Source organism: Marmota marmota, unplaced genomic scaffold (genome assembly GCF_001458135.2).
Source record: "Marmota marmota marmota unplaced genomic scaffold, marMar, whole genome shotgun sequence".
Taxonomy (NCBI): Eukaryota; Metazoa; Chordata; class Mammalia; order Rodentia; family Sciuridae; genus Marmota; species Marmota marmota.
The window spans coordinates 1,095,283-1,121,812 of NW_026000077.1; the positions used below are offsets into that span (position 1 = coordinate 1,095,283).

General features: G+C 38.3%; 1 protein-coding gene across 2 annotated transcripts in view; it reads right to left on the minus strand.

Moving 5' to 3' along the window:
- St7l (suppression of tumorigenicity 7 like) overlaps positions 1–26,530 on the minus strand; it is a 164,472-nt gene that overhangs the window by 10,673 nt on the left and 127,269 nt on the right. Inside the window, exon 15 of one of the 2 annotated variants that reach the window (XM_048814524.1) lies at positions 1,897–2,592. The exons of the other annotated variant lie outside the window; for it this stretch is intronic. Within the exon in view, the coding sequence (XP_048670481.1) occupies positions 2,368–2,592 (225 nt within the window). The 3' untranslated portion in view covers positions 1,897–2,367. Of the gene's footprint in view, positions 1–1,896; positions 2,593–26,530 lie in introns of those variants that run through there. 2 annotated transcript variants of the gene reach the window in all.

Genomic DNA, 26,530 nt, shown 5'->3' on the forward strand with positions numbered 1-26,530 from the left:
TTTTTTTTTTTTTTTTTTGCCAAGCATTTGTAAGGCCCTAGGTTCCAGTCCTCGGCACTACAAAAAGAAAAAAAGAACCTGTTTTCATGGTGATTCAGAGGTAGGCAATGAGCATTGTTCCACAGGATTTTTAATTTAATTACTATTTAAACTAGATAAGAATATTTGAGAGCCTGTCCACCTATCTTTTCACATTATCAATGGACAAATCATTAGTAAAAGCAAAAGAGGAAGGAGACTGGGGTAATGGTTCTACCCAACTGCATTATGCTTAACTATAAACAAGGAACTCTGCTTAAAAAAAAAAAAAGATTCATGGAGAGTTGGGCCAGCTGATGGAGGTGCTCTGTGGTCACTTTATTGGTGGTGGTCGGGGCGGGGGTTACCGGGGATTGAACTCAGGGACACTCAACCACTGAGCCACATCCCCAGCCCTATTTTGTATTTTATTTAGAGACGGAGTCTCGAAGAGTTGCTGAGGCTGGCTTTGAACTCCGATCCTCCTGCCTCAGCCTCCCAAGCTGCTGGGACTACAGGAGTGTGCCACCACGCTTGGCTTGGGGTCACGTTTTATATATATATATTTTTTTTAAGTTATTGATAGACCTTTATTTATTTATACGCAATGCTGAGAATCAAACCCAGTGCCTTACACATGCTAGGCAAGTGCACTACTGCTGAGCCATATAGCCCTAGCCCTTTAGGGTCACATTTTTATAATGCTTTATAGCCCTTATTTGTTCTTTCAGAACTTGTTATTCACTTGTGACCTGAAGAGATGTCTTAGCTTCTGAAATGGGTTTGCCAGAATGTCAATGATATTTGGATCAAGAGGGCTGGCTTGTGTAGCAAGCATCATGGTAGTGTTTTCACATACCTGTTACCTTAATAATCCTCCCAAGGATGCTCAGAGGTGTATTATCCCCATTTACTGATGAGTAGTTGAGAACAAGAAATTTGTTCAAGGGCCCTTAGTAAGTGACAGCCAGGATTTCAAACCTATTGCTAAATGAAAAACTCTTGAGATGTCCTCAATTTAATTCCAAAAGGCCATTGTTGGGAGGAGAGATGAGGCAAAGTTAATCAGTAAAAATCTACAGGCTACAGATGGCTACCAGTGGGTACTGGGGATTGAACTAAACTCTCAGCTCGTTTTTTTTTAATTGTTTTTTTGTTGTTGTTGTTGTTGTTGTTGTTGTTTTGGTTTGTTTTTTTGCTGGGGGTGGGGGAACATACCAGGAATTGAACATAGGGGGTGCTTAACCACTGAACCACATCCCCAGCCCTTTTTTATATTTGATTTTGAGACAGGAACTCACTAAGTTGCTTAGGGCCTCACTAAGTTACTAAGGCTGACTTTGAACTCATGATCCTCCTGTCTCAGCCTCCCTAGCCTCTGGGATTACAGGCATATGCCAGTGCTCCTGGCTTTTCTCAGCTGTTTTTGAAATAGGGTCTCCCTAATCTGCTGAGCCTGGCCTTGAACTTGCAGTCTTTCTTCCTCAACCTCCCAAGTTGCTGGGGTTACAGGCATGGGCCACCACACCCAGCTCTGTTCTATATTCTTGAATGTATGTTAAAATCTTAACTACTAAAACACAACTGCATTTATTTATTCATTTATTTCTTTTTTAATTCTTTTGCCTCTATTGTCTCATTTTTTTTAAGAGAGAGGAGAGAGAGAGAATTTTTAATATTTATTTTTTTAGTTTTCGGCGGACACAACATCTTTGTATGTGGTGCTGAGGATCAAACCTGGGCCGCACGCATGCCAGGTGAGCGCATTTCCACTTGAGCCACATCCCCAGCCCCTATTCATTTATTTCTAAAAGTCATAGGGTGGCATATATACAAGAAAAATAAAGTTGTTAAAAATGTTTACTAAAAATACCCTAGCCTATGGTGCAATGCCTATAATCCTAGTGGCTCAGGAGGATCACAAGTTCAAGGCCAGCTTCAGCAATTTAGTGAGACCCTCAGCAACTTAACAAGATCTTATCTTTAAAACAAAAGAGGTGTAATTTGGTGGTAAAGCACAAAAAAAAAGAGAGAGAGAGAAAGAGATCTTATTAATTATTTATTCCCGTCAAACAACCAGTGTTTGAGTATCTTAAGATAAGCCAGAAACCAATGTAACTATTTAGAAAGACACAAGTATAAACCTGTTCCCTACCTTCAGGGTACTCTAAATTTAGTTGAGAGCAAAACACTAACAAAAAGTTAGATGATTCCAGGGAAAACAGTTTGATAGAACAATGCTCGTGAGCTTTAAAAGCCATATAGTTTTTGAAGGTGATCCTCGCAAGAACACTGTGGGAGCTCATAGGTGGTGGAAGAAAAAAATAAGAGAAGATGAGTCTTCTCTCATCAAAGCATTGTTTGCCTAGGGTTCTGCAATATCTCCTTGTTTGATTCACTTGGCTTGCCTTGATTTGAAGATGAGGTCAGAGGTAGAGGCACAAGAAGTCCCCACAAGCTGAGTCTGATTTGAGGGAGAATGACAGTCACTAAAGATTCTTTTCTCAAGGATGGGTCTGCTGTAAGAAGCCACAACACTCTGCAGAACATTTTCTGGTAACTTGTAGGAATGACCTAGCAACATGCAAAGGTAGGCTGTGAAAGATTCTTGATGGCAAAATGGTACATAACCCATATATGTCCCCTACTGCCCTTCTTCACACTCTCTACCTCTTGATTAGCCACTGAGAGAAATGAAATTTTTAAAAACAAATAAGTCCTGTAATCCCAGCAGCTCTGGAGGCTGAGACAGGAGGATCTTGAATTCAAAACCAGCCTCAGCAAAAACTAGGCACTAAGCAACTCAGTGATACCCTGTCTCTAAATACAATACAGAATAGGGGCAGGAGCTGTTGCTCAGCGGCAGAGCACTTGCCTAGCATGTGTGAGGCACTGGGTTTGATCATCAGTACCACATAAAAAAATAAAGGCATGCTGTCCATCTACAACTACAAAAAAATTTTTTTTTAAATACAGAATAAGGCTGGAGAAGTGGGCTCAGTGGTCGAGTGCCCCTGAGTTCAATCCTTGGTACCCCCCCCCAAAAAAAAAAGAAAGAAATGAGTCCTGGTACACTGGCAAGTGAGTTATTTCTTTGGAGGGATGTGAAAGCAGCTTTTGCTCTTCCAAGGCCTCAGTGTCTTTATTACAGGGAGACTGGAGACAGGGAATAATCACATGGCTCTGTCCACACTGCGAAATGGCACTAAGAAACTACTGGGAAGTGTCAAAACTAGATAGGCCTTAGCCTGGAGAGTCATCTACTTAATCCTGCTCACCACTCTGGGATTACAATGTCAAGGCCAGCTTGAGCAATTTAGCAAGACCCTGTCTTTTATTTTAAAAAGTAAAAATAGGGCTGGGACTGGAGCTTAATGGTAGAGCACTCGCCTGGCATGCATGAGGCACTGGGTTCGATCCTCAGCACCACATAAAAATAAATAAAGGTATTGTGTCCACCTACAACTAAAAAAAAAGATATATATATGTAAAAATAAAGTACCTTAGGGGTAGAGCACTTGCCTAGCATGCTCATAGTTCTGGGTTCAATCCCTAGCACCATCAAAAAGAAAAAACTCCCACTAACTCAATGAAGGATATAGTTCCCTAGGAACAGGGAATGCTTGACAGTAAATGGCCCTCAGCTATAGCACCTTAGAGAAGCTGCCTTAACTGGAAAAAAAAAAAAAAAGTCAGTTTGACCAAGTTATGTCTCCTTCCACGTGCAGCTTATATACAAAGACTAACAGGTATGAAGTTTATATTGGCCTCCTTGTCCTAGATGGGAAACTCTGAAGGGTCATCCCAGCTTTAATACCCCTTGCAGGGTTGGCTCAGACCTTTATTGGGACTTGCAGCTCAAATCTTTCACATCCTGCCCCCTTTTCCCTTCTGCTCCCTAGGTGTGGATCCCATGGGTCCAAGAAGCCTCCTGCCATCTAATCTCCATCCCAGAGTCTACGCTTCCTTTTGCTTACAATTAAGTCTTCTAAAAGAGGGAGGGCACATTTTCTGAATATTTATATGGGCCCATGTTCTTCATAAATTATTTTGCATGTTACTTCATTTAATCTACACAGCTACTAAAAGAGGTCAGGGTGGGGACTGTAGTTCAGTGGTAAAGTGCTTGCCTAACATGCACAAGCCCTGGGCTCAATCCCCAGTGGGGGTGGGGGGAGAGGACAGTACATCATCCCTACTTGACAAAGAATATATCATCCTGACACAATAAATTGCCCAAGGTCCTACAACAGAGCAGGGCTGAGATTTAGTCAAAGCTAGGATTCAAACCCTTGTACATTTGGCTTTCAAAGCCACATTCTTTTTACTGGCCACACTGGTATGTGCTTGCTGATAAAACTTAGGATGCACAAAGCCCTGGAACAAACCAACTAATACATTTGGGGAGTTTAGAATATTATATCGGGGCTGGGATTGTGGCTCAGTGGTAGAGCACTTGCCTAGCATGTGTGAGGCACTGGGTTCGATCCCCAGCACCACATTAAAAAAAAAAAAAAAAACTGCAAAGGTATTGTGAACATCTACAACTAAGTTGTTTTTTTTAAAAGAAGAGTAATTTATCATCAGTCATAGACCTAAATATGAATCCCCTAATTTATTAGCTTACATTTGAAACCTTCGGCTAGAAACAGGATACTGAAGGGACTGGGTTTTATGAGGAGAAAGTTAAGGCTGATTTGCCTACACATGGAGTCATCAAATACGAGAGCTACAGGAAGCCTAGAATCCCTTAATTCTAGCTCCCTTATATTAATAAGATGAGAATGAGCCCTAAAAAAGCTAGGTGACTTTCCCAAGGTTACAGGTCTAGTTCATGGTAGAGCCCAGTCAGTCATCAGTCTGGCTCCCTGGGTCGGCCTCAGCTCCTCCTAGGCTGGCCTGGGACCAGCAATATCCTAGCCCGGCCCTGGCTGCTTCCTCAGGCACTCCTTCCTCAACTCCATCCACAATGTCTGCCTTTGATCTTATTCACCTGGGCTGCCCCATATTCCAGCCCTTGCCCTCTGCTCGGGCTTCTGGCTGCCTGCCACACTTGTTGCCACAAAAATCCTGTCCTGTTCTCTGAACAGGTTTGACAGCTGGAGTGAGGGTGGGAGTGGAGAGGATGGTGGAGCTCAGCTCCCAGGCTGTGCCTCTGTCTGGCATCAGCTCTGGGAAGAACTTACTCATAGGCATGCCTGGCTCCTCAGGTGTAGCTGAGAAGTCACAGGAGCTCTGGCATCTACCCCTCCCTGCTCCTGAATGTCTGGCCAGCCACGCCTGCCAGTGGAGGGGCTGCTGTGTGCTTGAGGAGAGGTGCCGCCTCGTCCTCCACCTGAACTCAAGCCCACAGCTCTCCCAGGGATGGCCTTGTGAATTCTCAAAACTTCCATATCTCCCTCCAACTTAGTGTGCACTCTCCTTCCTCCCTACCCACCTAACCCAGATCAAAGCCTTCTAGGACGGTGCCTCAGAGTAGATGGGTGTCCTCAGGAGGCCCCTAACCCAAAGGGATTGGGGGTGGTGACAAAGCACACACAGGCCCTTCTTCATCCCTTGCGTGTTTTCCCTCTCCTGAGTTGTGGTGAGTCAGCGCCACAGGGCCACACACAAGGCTCCCATTCAGGGCTCATTTTCCTTCTGCTCTAACTCAGATCTTGGCATCTTTGAATCCCTCACTCTATGTGGGCCTTATTCTTGCCATGGGAAAGCTCTGCTCCCTGCCCTGTGCCTCCTCTCTCTTTCCCCCAGCACTCCCCACACATACACCCACATTTCTCATCCTTGCCTTCTGAGAGTTGGCAATCCAGCTAGCTACAAACAGGACAGAGAACAAAATAGAAACGTTAAGCTATTAAGTCCCCAATCACATATCCAAGGGTATTTGTTGCTGCCATCTCTGCAGCCCTGAGCTGCAGATGCGCTGTGCCCAGCCCTCATTTATTCAGCATATATGGTTATTAAGTGCTGGCCCGGTGTCAAGAGTCATGCTAAGGGTTGGAATTTACACTCTAAGGGTGGAAGAGGTCTCATAAAGGTGGCATCTCAAGCATAGTGCTGGGCAGGACACAGCAGGTGTCCAAATAGGTGATGGGGTGCCAAGTGGCTGAGAGGGTCTGTAGGGCAGGGAAATCCATGGTCCTAGAGATTCAAGAAACCTGATTGAACTCCGGGCCTTGGACATGCTAGACACTAAGTAGCTCTCTCAGCTCAAGAAGCACCTGATTTTAAAAAACAGAAGCGGGAAGGATCTTGGGTAGGCTCACAGGGTATACCTACACTCTGTACAGCAAGGGATGAAAACGGAGTTTGAACAAACGAAAAAAAAACCCTGAAGAACGAAAGCCTTATAGTTCTGTCCAACTCTGGGCAAGTCAGCAAGCCTCCTTCTTGGTTATCAGTCACATAAAGATAGTACAGAGCCGCTCCCCGGGGGTTTTGTGCCCCACAGACAGTAAGCCCTTGGTGATTACCTCTCCCTGGACTCTGACTCCGAGGCAGAGGCGGGCTGGGGAGGTTGCCTCTCTGGATTGGAGACGCTGGGTTCTGAACCAGTCCCGCGTGCTCGGTGCCCGGCGGCTCCTCCCGGCTGGCAGCCCCGCCCTCCTTCAGAAAGCTGGGTGGCTCGCGCCCCCTGGTGTTTGAGAGGCAGAAGCAGAACCTCCCTCCCAAGGGCTGGCCGCGCACCTGCCCCGGGGAAAGCACGGGGCCTCAGGCAGGAAGCCATGCTCAGCAGCTTCTCTGGTGGCTAAACCCAAAGCACAGCAGCCTTCTCTAAGGAATACAAAAAGCCTATCTACCTGAAAGGAGAGAGAAGAGAAACCACCTCACAGGATTGTTGTGACCCTTAAATGAGCAAATTTAAAACTTAAAATAGTCCCTGGCGTAAGTAAGCATTCAACAAGTGACAGCTCCCAGGACAATGACTGACACCTCGTAGACAGATGCTCAGTGGCTGCTAAAGAGGGGCCAGGCTGACTGACAATACTTATTTAATTGTGCTTCAAAAATGTTTTGCTCCTTCTACCCTACCAATGCTGTAAAATACAAAACTCTACCACAAAAATGGGACGTTACCCTCCATATATGTATGATATGCCACATATAACTAAAAAGAATTTAAAAATTAAAAAACCTTGAGTGAACCAAAATAAGCAAGAGCCAGCACTCTAGGAGGAAAACCAAGAGTTCATCTATCCAAATATCCATGCCACTGTCCTACTAGGTGCCTGGTACTGCCCTGGGTATTGTGATGGAAAAATAAATAAGTTACAGTCCCTAGGGGACTTTAGATGTTGGTGGGAGAGACAAACATAAAACAAGGTGTTAGGTGGACTCTAATCCCCAACAGAGTCAGCGAAGATCTCACACAAGAAGTGACACTTGGCTGGCCTTGAAGGAGGTATGGATGCTCCTAGGTGAAGAAAAGATGAAGGACACTCCAGGCAATAAGAAGGATAGATTCCATGAAGCCCTGGGCTCAATCCCTAGCACTAAAAACAAAACCAAAAAACAGTATTTACAATATACCAAGTTGCAAACAGACATGGTGTTTCTGGTAAGAGGGTCTGGGGTGGGAGTGTAAACCTGGAGAAATAAGAGGAACAGGGAGGACATGCTCTGCCTAGGGGAAGAAAATGAACTCTCTTGGGTGGGCCACCAGGAGTCTGAAATGAGGGGACATCATGAGCAGGGGCACACTTAACCACAAAGCTAATGAAGTTAGAGCCTCAAGGCCTATCGTGGGCACAGCCCCTTCCAAGCCCTACAGGGTCCAAGTCAAGTGGGCATTATCCTTTTTTTTTTTTTTCAAAACTAAGATATCTTAACTGCAACCAGTTAACAGTTCTGTCTCCTCACTCTTCTCCTATATTATACTTCCCCCCATGTCGGGTGGCTTTGGAGTAGGGGCCATGGGAACTTTTGCAATTTAGTTAAAGGTGAATTGAATGGGGGACTAGTGTGCAGGTTTGAGGGGGTTTCTTTTTGCCTCCTTTCTTTTTTGGTGCTAGGGATTGAACTCAGGACTTTGCATATGATAAGCACTTTCTCTACCAATTAGCTACACCCCAGCCAAGGGGAACTATTTTTTAGTTCAAATCATATGACCTGCAGTCATTCCATGCAGAATTAGTTGACTTTTGATTAGCCATGCCAGCACAGGCTTAGCTTCTAGGAACCCTCCTGTCAATCATTGTGCTATTTCACCTTACAAATGACATGAGGAAAAGTGCCAAAAATGGTATTCTATGACTATATCCTATTGCACCTGGCGCTAAAAGTAAAGTGGGACATGGCGGAGAAAAAGGTTTTTAATATGTGGAACCAGAACTGGTCTATAGAAAATTCCCCGTTATCAAATATATAAAGTTATGAGTAGGCAATAAATTTCTCATGAATGCCTAGCCAATATATTTCTCCTATCAGTAACACTCAGTAACATAGTGTGTATGATTATAAATGCACCTTACCTTTAAAGATATAATCAAAGATTGGGGAGTCAAAGATATGTTTGTAATTTTAGAGAGGTTTTCTTCTGGTCAAGATAAAATAACAGAACCTGGGTTTATACTCACATCCAAAACAACTTAACAAAACACTAATCCTGCCACCTCAAAAAAAAATAAAACAAATAACAAGGGAAAACAGCAAGAAAGGAACAAATACAACTGTAAAAAATAAAACAATTAACAAAATGGCAATAGTTAAGTCTTCACTTAATAATTACATTAAATATAAATTGATTAAATTTAACAATTTAAAGGCATTAATAGGCTGAATAGATTTTTAAAAACCAAGATCCAGAAAAGTTATTTTTAAAAATCTAATGAAGAAATAGATTTTTTAAAAAGACATATCAGCTGAAAGTGAAGGAGTGGAAAAAGATATTTCACATAAATAGTAACCAAAAGGAAGAGGGAGTGGCTATAGTTATATTAAACAAAATGGGTTTAAAATATAAAACTATCTCTAGAGATAAAGAAGGCCATTTGTTATATAATGACAAAAGGGCCTTTGTTTGTTTTTTGTTGTTGTTTTGTTTTTGTTGAGACAGGTCTCACTATGTTACCTAGGCTGATCTCAAACTTGTGTGCTCAAGTGATCTTCCCATCTCAGCCTCCGGAGTAACTAGACTATAGATTTGCACCACCATGCCCAGCTAATAAGAGTATATTTAATAGAAAATATACCAATTATAAATATATATGTACCCAACCTCAGAGCACTTAATTATATAAAGCAAATATTGATAGAAAACACATGAAACAGACTACTATATAATTCAAGTAGGGGACATCAATACTACACTTATAATAATGAATAGAACACCTAAACAGAAAATCGATCAACAGATGACTTGAACAACACTATAGAACAAATGGACCTAACTGAATAGGAAAGTTTTCTTGCGTTTTCACCCTTCAGCAAAAAAATCTTTCCAAGGGCACCACAAACATTCTCGAGGATAGACCACACCTTAGGTCCCCAAATAAGTCATAACAAATTTGAAGTCAAAATCATTCCAAGTATCTTTTCCAACCACAGAAAACAATAACAGGAAGAAAAACAGAAAATTTATAATGTACAAAAACTAAACAACATACTCTTAAACAACCATCAGGTTGTTTAAAATTTCCAAGAGGAAAATTTTTAATTATCTTGAAACAAACAACACATACAAAAGCCTATGTGAAACAGCAAAAGTAGTAATAAGAGAGGAGTTTTTGTAATAAATGCCAACATTCAAAAAGAAGAGCCAGAACTGAGTGTGATAGTTCATGCCTATAATCCCAGCTATTCAGGAGGCTGAGGCAGGAGGAACACAAGTTAGAGGCGCCTCTGGTTTACTTAGCAAGACCCTGTATGAAAATAAAAACTTTTTTATAGGGTAGGGATCAGAGTGGTGATAAAGCTCAATGGTAGAATGCCCCTGGGTTCAGTCCCCAGTGCTGCAGGCATGGTGGTAGCTGCCCCTAGTCCCAGCTACTTGGTGGAGGCTAAAGCAGAAAGATTGTTTGAGCTCAGGAGTTGAAGGTCAGCCTGGGCAGTATAGCAAGATTGCTTTTCAAAAAGAAAAAGAAGAGAAGAGGAAGAATAAGGAGAAATAGAAGAAGAAAACTCTCAAACAATCTGTTTGTTCTTTAGGAAATTAAAAAACAAATTCTGTTCAAGTTGACAGAAGGAAGAAAATAATAAACATGAAAACAGAAATAAATAAAGAATACAAAAATGAAAAAAATATTAACAAAACCCAGAATTTAGCCAGGAGTGATAGCATGTGCCTACAATCCTAGCTACTTGGGAAACTGAGGCAGGAGGATTGTGAATTCAAAGACAACTTGGAAAACATAGTGAGACCCCATCTCAAAAAAAACCAATTTTTTTCAATATTTGTTATTTTAAGAAGATAAACAAAATTGATGAACCCTAGGTAATATTAACTAAGAAGACTCAAATAAAAGTCAGTAATGAAAGAGAAAACACTGGAACAAATGCCTCAGAAATTAAAAGACTTCCAAGAAACTATAATGAACAATTATATGACCCAAAACTGGATAATATAGAAGAAATAGAAATAATCCTAATATACAAACTTCCAAAATTGAATCAAGAAGAAACTGGAAGCCTAAAAACAGATGAAAACAAATAAGATCAAATCAACAAAAAATTTCCCCCAGAAGAAAGTTCAGGACCACATGTCTTCATAGGTAAATGCCACCAAACATTTAAAGAATGTTTCCCCTTCCTTCTCCTCCTCTTTTCCTTCTCCTTCTTCTCTCTGATGGTACTAGGGAATGAACTCAGGGTCACTTTACCACTGAGCTACATATATCCCCAACCCTTTTATTTTTTTTTTTTTGAGACAGGATCTCGCTGAGTAAACTGAGGCTGGCCTCAATTTTGTGATCCTCCTCAGCCTCCCATGTTGCTGGAATTATATGCATATGCCACCATGTCCAGCTGCCAATTCTTTAACTCTTCTAAAAAATAAAAGAGGTAACATTCCAAACTCACTCTGAGGCCATCATCAACTTAACACCAAAATCGAAGAATACTACAAAAGAAAACTACAGGCCAATATCTTCAATGAATACAAGTGCAAAATTCCTCAATAAAATACCAACAAACTTGTGGGACTGCAAATTGGTGCAACCTCTCTGAAAAGCAATTTGGAGATTCCTCAAAAAACTTGGAATGGAACCATTATTTGACCCAGTTATCCTACTCCTCAGTATACACCCAAAGGACTTAAAATCAGCATACTATAGTGCAGTGGCCCCATCAATGTTTACAGCAGCTCAATTCACAATAGCCAAGCTATGGAACCAACCTAGGTGCCCTTCAACAGATGAATGGATAAAGAAAATGTGGTACATATATACAATGCACCATTACTCAGCCTTAAAGAAGAATGAAATTGTGGCATTTGCCATTAATGGATGGAACTGAAGACTATCATGCTAAGTAAAATAAGCAATTACAGAAAACCAAAGGTAAATGTTCTCTCTGATGTGCAGATGCTAACACACAATAAGGGGGTAGAGGGAAGAATAGAAGTTCATTGGATTAGACAAAAGGGAAGGGAGGGGAGTGGCAATAGGAAAGACAGTAGAATGAATCAGACATAACTTTCCTATGTTCTTATATGAATACACAACCAGTGTAACTCCACATCATGTATAACCACAAGAATGGGAAGTTATACTCCATATATGTATAATATGTCAAAATACATTCTACTGCTATGTATGACTAGAAAGAACAAATAAAAAACTGGCATAAAAATATCACAAACTAAACTTAATAACATGTTAAAAGAACCACACACAATGACCAAGTGTGATTTATTATACTATTTTATTTATTTATTTTTCTATGCTGGGGATTGAATCCAGGATCTCATGCATGCTAGGCAAGTTCTATACCACTGAACTATACTCCCAGCTCTATGATTTATTTATTTGCTTATTTTATTATTCTTGGGGTACAAGGATGGTTCACATATGCAAATTAAACAATGTGATACAATCCATTAATAAAAAGGAAAAATTCACATAGTCACCTCAATAGAAAAGAAAAAATCAAGAGCTCAAAAAGATACCTACACTCCCATGTTCCTTTCAACTAATTCAAATAGGCAAGATATGACCAACTTTATGTCCAGGAATGGATGAATAGATGAAGAAAACATGACTATACACCCCCCCTCACACACACACACACACACACACACACACCACACACTGGAATAATATAAGTTTTATTTTTAAAAAGGAAGGCTGTGATTGTAACTCAGTGGTACACTATGTGCCTAGCACATGCAAGACACAAGGTTCAAACCCCATTACTGGAAAAAAAATTTAGATAAGCATAAAAAAGAAGGAATTATGCCATTTGTGACAACATAAATGAACTTGGAAAACATTATAGTAAGTGAAATAAGCCAGATGTAGGAAGACAACTATTGCATAATATCACTCATGTCAAATCTAAACTCATCAAATTCATAGAAACAGAGAGTAGAATGGTAGTTACCAGGGGCTAGGTGGAGTGGATGGGGAGATGCTGGGCGAGGGGAATGGAGTTTTAGTTATGCAAGATAAACAAGTTCTTGAGAGCTAATGTCCGATAATATGACTATAGTTAATAATACGGTATACATGAAATTTGCTAATAGGGTAGATCTTAAGTGTTCTTACAGCAAAAAGAAAATGAAAAGAAAAGAGAAGGAAAGAAAGAAAGAAACGAGGGAAAGAAGAAAATGACAACAATAGGCGGCAATGAATATGTTGGCTTGATTGTGATGAATCCCTCACACTATATCAAATCATTGACTCTATACTTTTAATATATACAATGTAAGTTTTGTTGTTGTTTTGCTTTGGTTTTTGTTGTTGTTGTTGTTTGTTTCAGTGCTGGGAATATTAAACCCAGGGCCTGATACATACTAGGCAAGTACCATTGAGCTACGACCCCCAAAGAGCAAATTAAACCTAAAGTAAGCAGAAAAAAGTCAATTATAACTTTTTATAATGAAATTGAAAACAGAAAAGCAATAGAGAAAAAAAAATCAATGAACCCAAAACCTGGTTTTTTGAGACCAATAAAACTGATAAGCCTCTAGCCAGAATGATCAGGAATAACAAGAGAACATTATCAATATCAAGAATGGGAGGGCTGGGAATGTGACCTAATGGTAGAGTGCTTGCCTGGCATGTGTAAAATCCTGGGTTTGATCCCAACATTAAAGAAAAAAAGAGAATGAGAGATGTCATTACTACAGATTTTACAGATATTAAGAGAAAAAATAAAATATTATGAAAAAATTCATGCCAATTTAACAACTTGTAAAATCATTTAACAAATTTTATGAAGTGGAAAAATTCTTTGAAAGACAAACTACCATGGGCTGGAGTTGTAGCTCAGTGGTTGGGCGCTTGCCTCAAATGCGTTGGGCACTGGGTTCAATCCTCAGCACCACATAAACAAATAAATAAATAAAATGAAGTTATTTAAAAAAAAAGATGAACTGCCAAAGCTTACAGAAGAAGAAATAAGTAACTGGCATGCACTGTACCCTACAAAAGAAAGAAACCAACTTCTTAATTTAAAACTTTCCCACAAAGAAACCTCAAGTCCAGATAGTTTCATTGGTGAATTCTATAAACATTTAAAGGAAAAAAAGAATATTGCAGGGTTGGGGTTGTGGCTCAGTGGTAGAGCGCTTGCCTGGCATGTATGAGGCACTGGGTTCTATTCTCAACACCACATACAAATAAATAAATTAAATAAAGCTTCATCAAATGGTACTATAAAAAAATTGCAAAAACTCTCCCAGAGTATTAAAAAGGTTGAAACACTTCCAAACTTATTCTATAAGGCAAAGCCATGATTTGACAACAAAACTAAAACCAAATTCCTAATGAAAAAAGAGGCAAAAATTAATAGTTTTATCAAATCAAACCCAACAAAATGTAAAAAGATTATATAAATATATATATCTCACATAAATGACCAACTGAAGGTTGGCAGGAAAGCAAAGTTGGTTTAACATTTGAAAAACAATAAATGTATCCCACCATATTAACAAATCCAAAAACGAAAAATTATATGATCGTGTCAATGCATTCATAAAAAGTATATGACAAAAAAAAATCTAATATCCATTGCAGATAAAAAGCTTAGTGAACTAGGAAGAAGGGAACTTCCTCAAACTGATAATAGTCACCAGGGAAAAAACTATAGTTACAGCAAATTTAATCATGAAAGACAAAATGCTTCTCCCAAGATTAGAAATAATGTAAAAATATCTACTTTCTCCACTTTTAGCTAAACATTAACTGAAGGTACTAGCCAGTGTGGTAAAGCAAGAAAAAGAAATAAAAGACATCCATATTGTAAAAGGAGAAGTAAAACCATTTGTATTTGCAGACAACATAGTCATTTCCATAGAAAATTTGATAGGTTTTATATTTTTAAAAAGTTACTAAAATTGATAAATGAATTTATCAAGATTGCAGAATAGAAGATCAATATATAGGGCTGGGGTGGTGGCTTAGTGGTAGAGTGCTCACCTAGCATGCATGAGGCACTGGGTTCGATCCTCGGCACCACATAAAAACAAACTAATGTATCTATCTAAAAAAAAAAAAAAACTAAAGATACATAAATAAATAAATATTTTTTTTAAAAAAAGAAGATCAGTATATAAAAATGAGGATGGTGGAAGGAGGGGACAGTTTCACCATGCTAGGGATTGAACCCAAGGCCTTACACATACAAGGCAAGTTCTCTACCATTGAGCTACAGCCCCAGCCCTCTTTTTATTTCTATCTTGAGACAGCTTCTCACTAAGATACCCAAGCTGGCCTCAAACTTATAATCTTTTGCCTCAGCCTCCTGAGTAGCTGGGATTTCAGGAATGTACCACTACTCCTGGCCCCAGCCCAGTTTTATTTCTCTATAGGCACACTGGAAAAAGAAATTAATAAATAATACTATTTACAATAGCATCAAACACATGAAATTTAGAAATTAATAAATAATACTATTTACAATAGCATCAAACACATGAAATAACATACCATGAAATTTTGACAAGATTGAAGATCTAAGTAGATGGAGTGAGATACTGTGTTTATTCATCAGAAGACAATACTGCTATCAATTCTCTTTAAACTGATATGTAGATCCAAGCAATCCCAATGAAAACATCAATAGGCTTTTTTTTTCTTTTGTAGAAATTGACAAGTTAATTTTAAAATTCGTACAGGAACACAAAGGGCCTAACATAACCAAAACAAAGTTTAAATAATAAAAACAAAATTGGAAAAGTTTACCTCCTGATGTCAAGACTTCTTACAGAGTTACAGTAATCAAGACCATGCTCTATTGACATAAAAATAAACACCTATATTACTAGAATAATGAGAGTCCAGAAACAGATCCTCAAGTAGTGATCAGTTGATAATATCACAAAAATGTAAAACAATTCAATGAAGAAAGCATAGTATTTTCAATAAGTGGACATTTATATCCAAAAAACTAAAATTTGATCCATACTTCACACCATAAACAGAAATTAACTGAAGACATACTGGTGATGTAGCTTAGTGGAAGAGCACTTGCCTAATATGTGTAAAGCCCTGAATTTGATACCCAGCATTACAAACAACAACAACAAACAAAAAACAAACCCTAAAGTTATGAAAACTTGTAGAAGATAATATAGAAAATCTTGTGGGTAGGCAAATATTTCCTAAGATACCAAAAGTGCTATTCATAAAGAACAAATTGATAAATTGAATTTATCAAAACTGAAAACTTCTATTCTTCAAAAGATACTCCTAAGTGAATGAAAAGACAAGCCATTGAATAGAAAAATATATTTTCAAGTCATATCTAAAAAAGGACTTGAATCCAGAATGTATAAAGAACTCTCAAGCCAGGCACAGTGGCACACGCTTAAAATCCCAGCAGCTCTGGAGGCGGAGGCAGGAGGATTGCAAGTTCAAAGCAACTTAGCATCAGCAACTTAGCACAGCCCTAAGCAACTCAGTGAGACTCTGTGTCTACATAAAATATGAAAAAGAGCTGGGCATGTGGCCCCTGGGTTCAATCCCTGGTACCACAAAAAGCAAGCAAACAAATAAAAAACCCCACAACTCTGAAAAGTCAATAAGAAAGCAAACAATCCAATAAAAATGGGGGAAATATTTTACAAGACACTTCAAAAAGAAGGCATATAGGAGGCAAATACGCAAAAGAAAAGATACTGAACATCTTCAGTCATTAGGGAAATGCAAATTAAAACCACAATGAGACAGCCCTATACATCTGTGGAAATGACTAAATTAAAATGACATTTCCTCCTATAGGTTGACAAGGAAGTAGAGCAACTAGAACTACTTATAGGAATATAAATGGCACAACTTTGAGAAATAGTATGATATTTTCTTTAGAGTTAAACATACACTTAGATGCCACATGATTCACCCATTTTACTCTTAAGTATTTATACATAAGAAAAATAAAGTGTATGTTTACACAAAGATTATAAAATAATGTTCATAAGCAGTTTTATAGTAATAACCAAAAACTTGAAATTACTCAAATATCCATCAGCAAGTAAAAGTGGTATATCCATACAATTGAATACTATTCAGCAACAGAAAGGATAACTATCAATACATTCAACAATATTGAAACAGACCCCCAACTCATATGAAGAATGGAGGCTGAGAGACTCCTTGCCATGACAGACACCCTGGGGGAGTAGAGATTGTGACAGAGGAGTGGTAAAGTCTTTCCTTCCCAGTTTCAATATGGATGGATCTCAAAGTAATTATGTTGGTGAAATAATACAGATTTTTTAAAAAATATATATCATTCCATTTATTTAAGATTCTATAAATGCAATATGCAGTTAACAAAAGCAGATTAGCAGATGCCTCGAGATGATGGGGAGCAGGGAGATGCAGACAGAAAATTTAAAAGGTGTGACATAATAAGAAATACATATTTGGTCACATATATTTGGTGTCTGTCCTCTGTTTCCTAACACACAGCTACTAAAACCTAGGAATCTCCAAAGTGTCTTTTTGTGTGCTAATGAATAACAGGTGGGCTGGGAAACCAGCCTCACGATGTTGCCTGGTTGCTAGGGGAACAAATAAGGAGATTAGAAGTTTGGAAACTTCAGCCCTACCCATCCTAACCTCCTGGGAAGAGAGAGGCTAATGGTTGAATTGATCACTAAAATGGCCAATAACTTAGTCACCCATGCCTATGTGATGAAACCTTCATAAAAACCTAAAGGTCAGGGTTTGGAGAGCCAGAGTTGCTGAACATGTGGAGGTGCTCTAGGGTGGCACCCCTGGAGAAGGCATGTTCCATGCATCTTTTCCATCTGGCTAGCTGTTCATTTGTATTCCGGATCATTTCTTTTATTGATATAATAAACCGGTAAACTTAAAAGAAGTATTTCCTGAGTTCTGTGAGCCACCCTAGAAAACTAATTGAATTTAAGCAGAGGGTTGTAGGAATTCTCAATAGGCAACTGGTCAGAAGTCCCAGAAGACAGGATTTGCAGTTGGCATCTGAAGCCAAAAGAATCTGCTCCTTCAGCCCTATTCTAAAGTGAGAATATGGACAAAGAAAGCCTCAACCTCTAACCACAGTCACTAACGTGTAATTTGAGCAAGAAAATCATGTTATAAATCATGAAGATTTTAGGATTATTTGTTACTGCTACAAACTTGACTAATACAAACTCTATATCAGAACAGAATCTGTTAAGCTGGGGGGGTGTAGTTCAGTGGTAGAGGGCTTGCCTAGTATATGTGAGGCCCTGGGTTCTATCTGCTGTGCTGCCACCACCACCACAATAAAAGATAGAGACAGGAAGAGTGTTTCAGGCTAAGGGAAAAGTGTGAGCAAATATGAAGAGTTAGGGAGAATTGGGCAGAGGGGGTTAAAATAGATGCCTACCGTACACCACTTCCACAGGTAAATTCCCTATTCATTAAAGATCTTAATAAAAGAATATAAAAAGCATTAGGAAAATATTAGATTAATTTTATAATTGTGGGAGTGGAGGACAACTTCCTAAATAAGATAGTAACCTGGAAGCCATAAATTTATGTGTAACATCACCATTAATGAAATTAAAAGGGAAAAAAATATTTGCGATACATATAATAAGGACTTATATTTCATAATATGTAAAGAAATCTTTATAAATCAATATGAAAAAGATACTCAAGCCAGGCACAGTGGTCCAGCCTGTAATCATAGCAACTCAGGAGGCTGAAGGAGGAGGATGGCAAGTTCAAGGCCAGCCTGGGCAACTAAGTGAAACCCTGCCCTAAAATAAAAATAAAAAGACTGGGGAGGTAGCTCAGTGATGGAGCACTCCTGTGTTCAATAAAAAAAATAAAAATAAATTAAAAATAAAGACACTCACTGGGCGTGGTGGTGCATGCCTGTGATCCCAGAGGCTCAGGAGGCTGAGGCAGGAGGATCACAAATTCAAAGCCAGCCAAAGCAAAAAGCAAAGCACTAAGTAACTCAGTGAAATCCTGTCTCTAAATAAAATACAAAACAGGGCTGGGGATGTGGCTCAGTGAGTTCAACCCCCAGTACCAAAAAATTAAAACAATAAGACACTCAAAAATTCCAATTTCTGGTACAACTGAACAAACTGAAAAATCAGGAAGCCTTTTTAGATTCATCAGAGAAGTGAGGTCACTGGGCAAACTGCTTCCGCCAAGATTGCAGACACAGATAAGTGAACACAGAAAATCACAACTTAGAGCAAAAACCCATGAGAAATTCCAGGTAGGGAAAACTGAATTGTAATTGGTGAACTGCTGAAAGCTTAGTATGACAACTCCAAGAATTAAAAATTCCACAGGGACCCAGTCATGGGGGCCCCTACATTGTGTGTGTGTGTGTTACTAGGGATTGAATTCAGAGTTAATCTACCCTTTACCACTGGGCTACAACCCTATCCCTTTATACTTTTTTTTTTTTTTTTTTGAGACAGGGTCTTGCTAAGTTGTCCAGCTTCCCAAGTAGCTGGGGTTACAGGTGTGCACTACTGTGCCCAGCTCATTCTTTTCTTTTTTCTTTTTCTTTATTTAAACTATTAAGGGTGTTTCAGGACCTAATCAAACTGGGAAAAGGAGAACACTCAACACCAGCCCATTCTGTCCCACCTAAGAGGTGGGAGAATTGAGAAACCCCTGTGAAGTTCACAGACCCAGAATCACCAAAAGACTGAGACCTGACCATAGGACTCTAGAATGCTTCCTTTCCATCACCTGTCACAACACTGCTCAGGTTCTATTTGCAACAGTCCTTTTTACTTAGTATATCAAGCCGGGCTATCAAGAAAAAATTACAAGGCACACTAAAAGGTAAAGAATGCAGTTTGAAGTGCCACACATTCACCAGAACCAGACTCAGTTTATGGTAGAGATGTTTTAATTATCAGATCTGGAATTTAAAACAAGTATGATTAATAAACTAAGGATTCTAATGGATAAATAAAACAATGCAAGAACAGATGGGCAATGTAAACAGAGATGAAAATTCTAAGAGAGAATCAAAAAGAAATGCTAAAGATCAAAAACACTAACAGAAAAGAATAATGCTTTTTCTGGGTTCCTAAATAGATAGGCACAGCTGAGGAAAGAAGCTATGAGCTTTGGGTCACTTTAAGATAAACTTTCAAAACTGAAAATCAAAGAAAAAAATCTGGAAAAAAGAAAAAGCAAAGAATATCCAAGAACTGTGGGACAACTATAAAAGCTATAACATATATATAAGAGGAATGCTGAAAGATAAAGAAAGAGAGAAAAGAACAGAATATTTGAAACAATAATAACTAGGATTCCCCCACAATTAATGTCAGATGCCAAACCCAGGTCTGGGAAGCTTGGAGAACACCAAATAGAAAAATGCCAAATGTAGCTCAGTGGTAGAGCACTTGCTTCACATACACAAGACCCTCAGTACTGCAAGAAAAAAAAATCAAAAAACCAGGCTAAGAAAAAAGTCATAAATTAATAATATCAGAAGTGAAAACAGGGACATCATTATAGATCCCAGGGACATTTAAAAGATAATCAAGGAATATTATTAACAGCTGTGTGCCCACAAATTTGACAACCTTTATAAAATGGACTGATTCCTTGAAAGATATATTCTGTGAAAATTCACAAAAGAATAAATAGAACAGATTGGGGATGTAACACAGTTGTAGAACTCATGTGGCATGCACAAAGCCCTGAGTTCAATTTCTAGGACTGCAAAAAAATAATAATAATAAAAGAAAGAAGAAAAAAGAGGAGGAGAAGGAAGAAAAAAAGAAAAAATAGAAATAGACTATCTGAACTGATTTAAAATTAAATCAAGAATTTATAAACTTCCAAAAGGGAAAATACTAGACCTAGATAGGTTCACCAATGAACTCTAAAATACATGTAAGTAAGAAATGCTCCTAAGTCTCCATCATCTCTTCTGGGAGACATAAACAGAAGGAATACTTTCTAACTTATTTTATGAAATCACCATTACTAACACCAAAATCAGACAAAAACTTTACATGAAAAAACTATGGACTAATATCTCTCATTGTTACAACTCCTACACAAAATATCAGTAAATTTAATTCAACAATGTATAAAAATAACTATATACCACATCCAGCTGGGATTTATCCCAGATATACAAGACTTGTTCCATATTCAAAACTCAATTAAACACATAAATAGGTGAAAGAAGAAAAATCACATGATCATCAATAGATGCCAAAGTCAGTCACAGTGGAACATGACTTTAGTTTCTTGTATTGGGAGCCTGAGGTAGGAGGTTTTCTTGAGCCCAGGAGTTTGAAAACTGCCTAAGCAACATAATGAGACTCCATCTCAAAAAGCATTTGACAAAACTCAACATCCATTCATAGAAAATCCTCTTAACAACTTACAAGGAAACTTCCTCAACATTTACAAGTAGCTTAATAGTGAAAAACTTGAAGCTTTCCCATTAAGAGTAGGAATAAGACAAAGGATTGGTCTTCTATTTCACCAATCCTTTTCTTTTTCTTCGGTACTGGGAATTTGAAATAGGTGCTTCACTACTAAGCTACATCATCAGTTATTTTTATTTTTTATTTTGAGACAGGGTCTCAAAAGTTGCTGAGTATCTCATAAACATGCTGAGACTGGCCTCAAACTTGTGATCCTCCTGCCTCAGCCTCCTGATTCGCTGGGATTACAGATGTCCATCATTGCATGTAGTTTGTAACAACTCCTTATCAACACCACAAAGGAAGTTCTGAAGAATGTGATGAAATAAGAAAAATAAATAAAACAGTATTCATCAGCTTTTCATTACCTGACACAACTAATTTATAAAGAAAAGAGGTATAGTGGGTACAGTAGCATATGCCTGTAATCCCAGTGACTCAGGAGGTGAAGGAAGAAGTATCATAAGTTTGAGGCCAGCCTCAGCAACTTAGTGAGCTCCTGTATCAAAATTTAAAAAAAGGGCAAGGATGTAGCTCAGTGGAAAAGCACCCCTGGGTTCAATCCCCCAGTACCAAAAACAAACAAACAAAAATCCTCTTAAAACTCAATAGGGCAATCTGGTGGAGCATTTGTCTCTGGAGTCCCTTTCTTTAGATGCATTTCTAGGCTCTCCCTCCTATGCTCAGGAGCCCCAGCTTTCTCCACTACACAGGTTCTGAAAGAACCATAGGGAGAACACTGGGCACCCAAAGCCAGGAAATGTAAAATTGATGAAGATTGCAAACAAAGAAAAACAACTGCAATAAAAAATCCAACTATTTACAATCACTGGTCCAGGAGTATAAAGCAAGAAAATACAGAGCCCAGGTGAACAAAACAACAATAGAAGGGGAGAAGTTGGCATTTTAGAGGAAAGAAGCATCTGACAGCAAACCCACAAAGACCCACAAAGCAAGAAGAAATCTTTTCAGTGAGATGGCAATTAGTATTATAGACATCAGGGGCTGGGGGTGTAGCACAATGGTAGAGCACTTGCCTAGCATGTGTGAGGCACTGGGTTCAATCCTCAGCACCACATAAAAAAATAAATAAATAAATAAAATAAAGGTTAAAAAAAACGATTGCTGGAGCAATTGGGCATTCATTTGAAAAAAAAAATATTATAGACATCAAAATGGAGTCCAGACATTTATCTTCACACATCAGTTACTGACATTAGTTCTATTCCTAGCTCCCCTTCTGACTGAGAGAGACTGGAAAGTGATTGGGACACTTCAAGCCTACAGAGTAGAGACACTGCCACTGAGAAATTCTTACAACCTTGCCAAATAATAATGAATCTCACCTACACAAGACTGAATGCCACCTGAGCCTAAATGTAACTTTGACACATAGAAGTGGGGAGACAAAACCCCTCAAACAAAACCCAGGCTCCTAGGAAGAGCAGCCTTCAGTTCCCACGCCCCCTTGACATCTACACATACATCAATAACACAGAAATCCCAGAATTTTTTTTTTAAATTTATCTACACACATAAAAGAAGATGTGCAAGTCCAGGACCTCTGAAAACATGAAGAAACAGGCAAACAAATCTGCCCCCCCACAAACTCAGAACCCTCCAACAAAGGATCCCACAAATACAGAAGTAGGTGAGATTCCAGAAAAGGATTATAAAAATCTGGTTATTAAAATGTTTAGTGACTAAAAGAAAATCTAAGTAATGAACTAAGAGAGCAAATGCAGGAGATGAAAGACTACTACAAAAAAGAAATAGAAATAGTGAAAAGAAACCAATCAGAACTACTGGAAATGAAAGACATGAATCAAATGAAAGAATATTAAAAGCTGCAAGAGAGAAACATCAGATCATATTTAGAGGTAAACCAATAGGGCTTACTTCTGACTTCTCAGAAGTGATTCTTGATTTTAGCAGACACTAAAATCAAGGAGGGCTTCAAATGAGATATTCCAGGCTCTAAAAGAAAACAACTGCCAACCAAGATTGCTATACCCAGCAAAACTCTCTCTCACATTTGATGAGGAAATTAAAACTTTCCATGAAAAGATAAGCTTAGGGGCTGGGATTGTGGCTCAGTGGTAGAGCACTTGCCTAGCATGCGTGAGGCACTGGGTTCCATCCCCAGCACCACATTAAAAAATAAATAAATAAATAAACAACAACAAAAAGCTTCCTTTAAAAAAAGAAAGAAAGAAAAAGATAAGCTTAAAGAACACATAGCACCCATGCTGGGGTTGTGGCTCAGCGGTAGAGTGCTTGCCTCGCACGTATGAGGTACTGGGTTTGAGCCTCAGCACCACATAAAAGTAAATAAAATAAAGGTATTGTTTCCATTTACAACTAAAAAAAAAAAAGAATACATAACAACCAAGCCAGCACTACTAAGAATCCTCAAAGATAAATTGCACCACAAAGGAACCCAAAAACAAAATCCAGAACTCTCAAATAAGTGAAGTTCAATATAAGACTAATCAGCTAAATTAGAATCAAGACAGAATTAAATATAACAAAAAAATGGTAGCAGACCACAAACACACAATGATAATAACACTGAATATAAATGGTTTCAACTCTCCAATTAAAAGACAGACTCGCCAGGTATGGTGGTGCACACCTGTAATCCCAGCAGCTCAGGAGGCGGAAGCAGGAGGATCACAAGATCAAAGCTAACCTCAGCAAAAGTGAGGCACTAAGCAACTTGTTGAGATCCTGTCTTGAAATAAAATACAAAACAGGGCTAGGGATGTGATTCAGTGCCCTGAGCTCAATCTCCCATACCCTCCCCCAAGAAAAGACATAGGCATATTCATTCACATAGTGAATGAATCTAAAAACAAGATTCAAATATATGCTGTTCATAAGAGACTCATCTGATAGGCAAAGATGCTCACAGGCTGAAGGAAAAAGGATGGGAAAAAAGTATCCAATGCAAATGGAGTTCAAAAACAAGATGGATTAGAGATCCTCATAGCTGATAAAATTGATTTCAAGCAAAAATTAATCAGAAGAGACAAAGAAGGTCATTACAACCTAGTAAAGGAAACAATCCATCAAGAGGATATAACAATAGTAAATGTATATGCCCCAAATGTCAATGTATCAGTTACATTAAAAAATACTCCTTGACATTAAATCCCAGATAGATCAGAATAAAATAATAGTGGGTGATTTCAACACACCTTTATCACCAATAGACAGGTCATCAAAGCATACAATCAATAAAGATACATTCAACCTAAATGATAGTATAAATTAAATGGACCTAATAGACATTTATAGAATATTTCACCCCCAAACTGCTGAAATCACCTTCTTCTCAGTAGCTCGTGGAACTGTTTTCAAAATAGACCACATTCTAGGTCACAGTACAAGTCTTAGCAAATACAAAAAGATTAATATAATCCCATACATTCTATTGGATCATAATGGAACAAAACTAGAAATAAAAAGTGAGAAAAATAATAAGAACATGAGAAAAGAAATTTTTAAAAATAAATGAAAACAAAGATACAACATATCAAAGTATTTGGGGCAGTATGGAAGCAGTTCTAAAAGGAAAATTCATTGAGTGCTTACATTAAAAAATAGAGAGATTTCAAGTAAATAAGCTCATGTTCCACCTAAAAGCCTTAGGGGAAAAAAGAACAAAATAACTCCAAAGTCAGTAGAAGACAAGAAATAATAAGAATCAGAGCCCAGATTAATAAAATCAAGAATAAAAAATAATATAAGGATCAATATAACAAAAAGTTAGTTCTTGGAAAAAAATAAATAAGCCAAACTAACCCCAAAAAAAGGAGAATACCCAAATCAACAAGATTAAAAATGAAAAACAGAGATATTATCACAGATACTTTTGAAACCCAGAGGATCATTAGAAACTATTTTGAAAATTTATAATTCAATAAAGTTCAAAATCCAGAAGACATTGGCAGATTTGTAGACACATATGACTTACCCAAACTGAACAGGAAGATATAGAAAGCCTAAACAGACCCATATCAAGTCATGAAATTGAAACAGCTATTTACAGGCTAGCAATAAAGAAAAGCCCAGGACCAGAGGGGATTATCAGCAGAGTTCTTACCAGACCTCTAAAGAAGTACTAACCTGAGTCCTCCTCAAATTATTCTATGAAATGGAAACAGAGGGAATTCTCCCAACACATTTTATGAAGCCACTATAACCCTGATACCAAAACCATACAAAGACTATCTAGGAAAGGCAACTACAGACCAATATCCCAGATGAACATAGTGAAAAATACTTAATAATATATTAGCAAACCACATTCAAAAATATATTAAGCCAGTTGCTGTGCCACACGCCTGTAATTCCAGCAACACGGGAGGCTAAGGCAGGAGGATTATAAATTCAAAGCCAGCCTCAGCAATTTAGCATGGCCCTAAGCAACTTGGTGAGACCCTGTCCCAAAATGAAAACAATTTTAAAAAGGGCTGGGGATGTAGCTCAGCAGTAAAGTACCCCAGGATTGAATCCCCATTACGCTCTCCCCGCTAAAACATATATATATAACATATATTATGATCAAGTAGGCTTCATCCCAGAGATGCAAGGATGGTTCAACATACACAAATCAATAAATGTAATTCACCATCTAAATGGAATCAATAACAAGAATCTTATGATCAAGTCAATAGATGTAGAAAAGGCTATTATAAAATACAGTAACCATTTATGTTAAAACACTGGAGAGGGCTGTGGCTGTGGCTCAGGGGTACAGCGCTCGCCTAACATGCGTGAGGCACTGGGTTCGGTCCTCAGCACCACATAAAGTAAAATAAAGACATTGTGTCCACTTATAACTAAAAACTAAATGTTTAAAAAAAAACATTGGAGAAACTAGGGATAAAGGAACTTACCTCAACACTATAAAGGCTTTGTATAAGGGTTTTAAAAAACCCTTAGCCAAAATCATACTGAATGGAGAAAAACTGAGAGCTTTTCCTCTAAAATGAGGAATAAGACAAAGATGTCTACTCTCACCATTTCTATTCAAGTTCTTGAAATTCTAATCAGGCCAATCAGGCAAGAGAAGGAAATTAAAGGGATACAAATTAGAAAAGAATAAGTCCAATTCTCACTATTTGCTGATGACATGATCCCAGATCTATAAGACCCAAAAAATTTCACCCCAAGACTTCTAGAGCTGATAAATGAACTTAGCAAAGTAGCAGGATACAATATCAACACTCATAAATCAAAAGCTTTTCTATACTCCAGTAGTGTTTCAACTCAGAAAGAAATTAGGAAAACTACCTCCTTCATAACAATAACCTTAAAAAAATCTGTGAATTAATCTAACTAAAGAGGTGAAAGATCACTACCATGAAAACTATAGAACACTGAAGAAAGAAACTGAAGAGGACCTCAGAAGATGGAAAGACATCCTATGTTCTTGGATAGGCATAATTAATATAGTCAAAATGATTATAT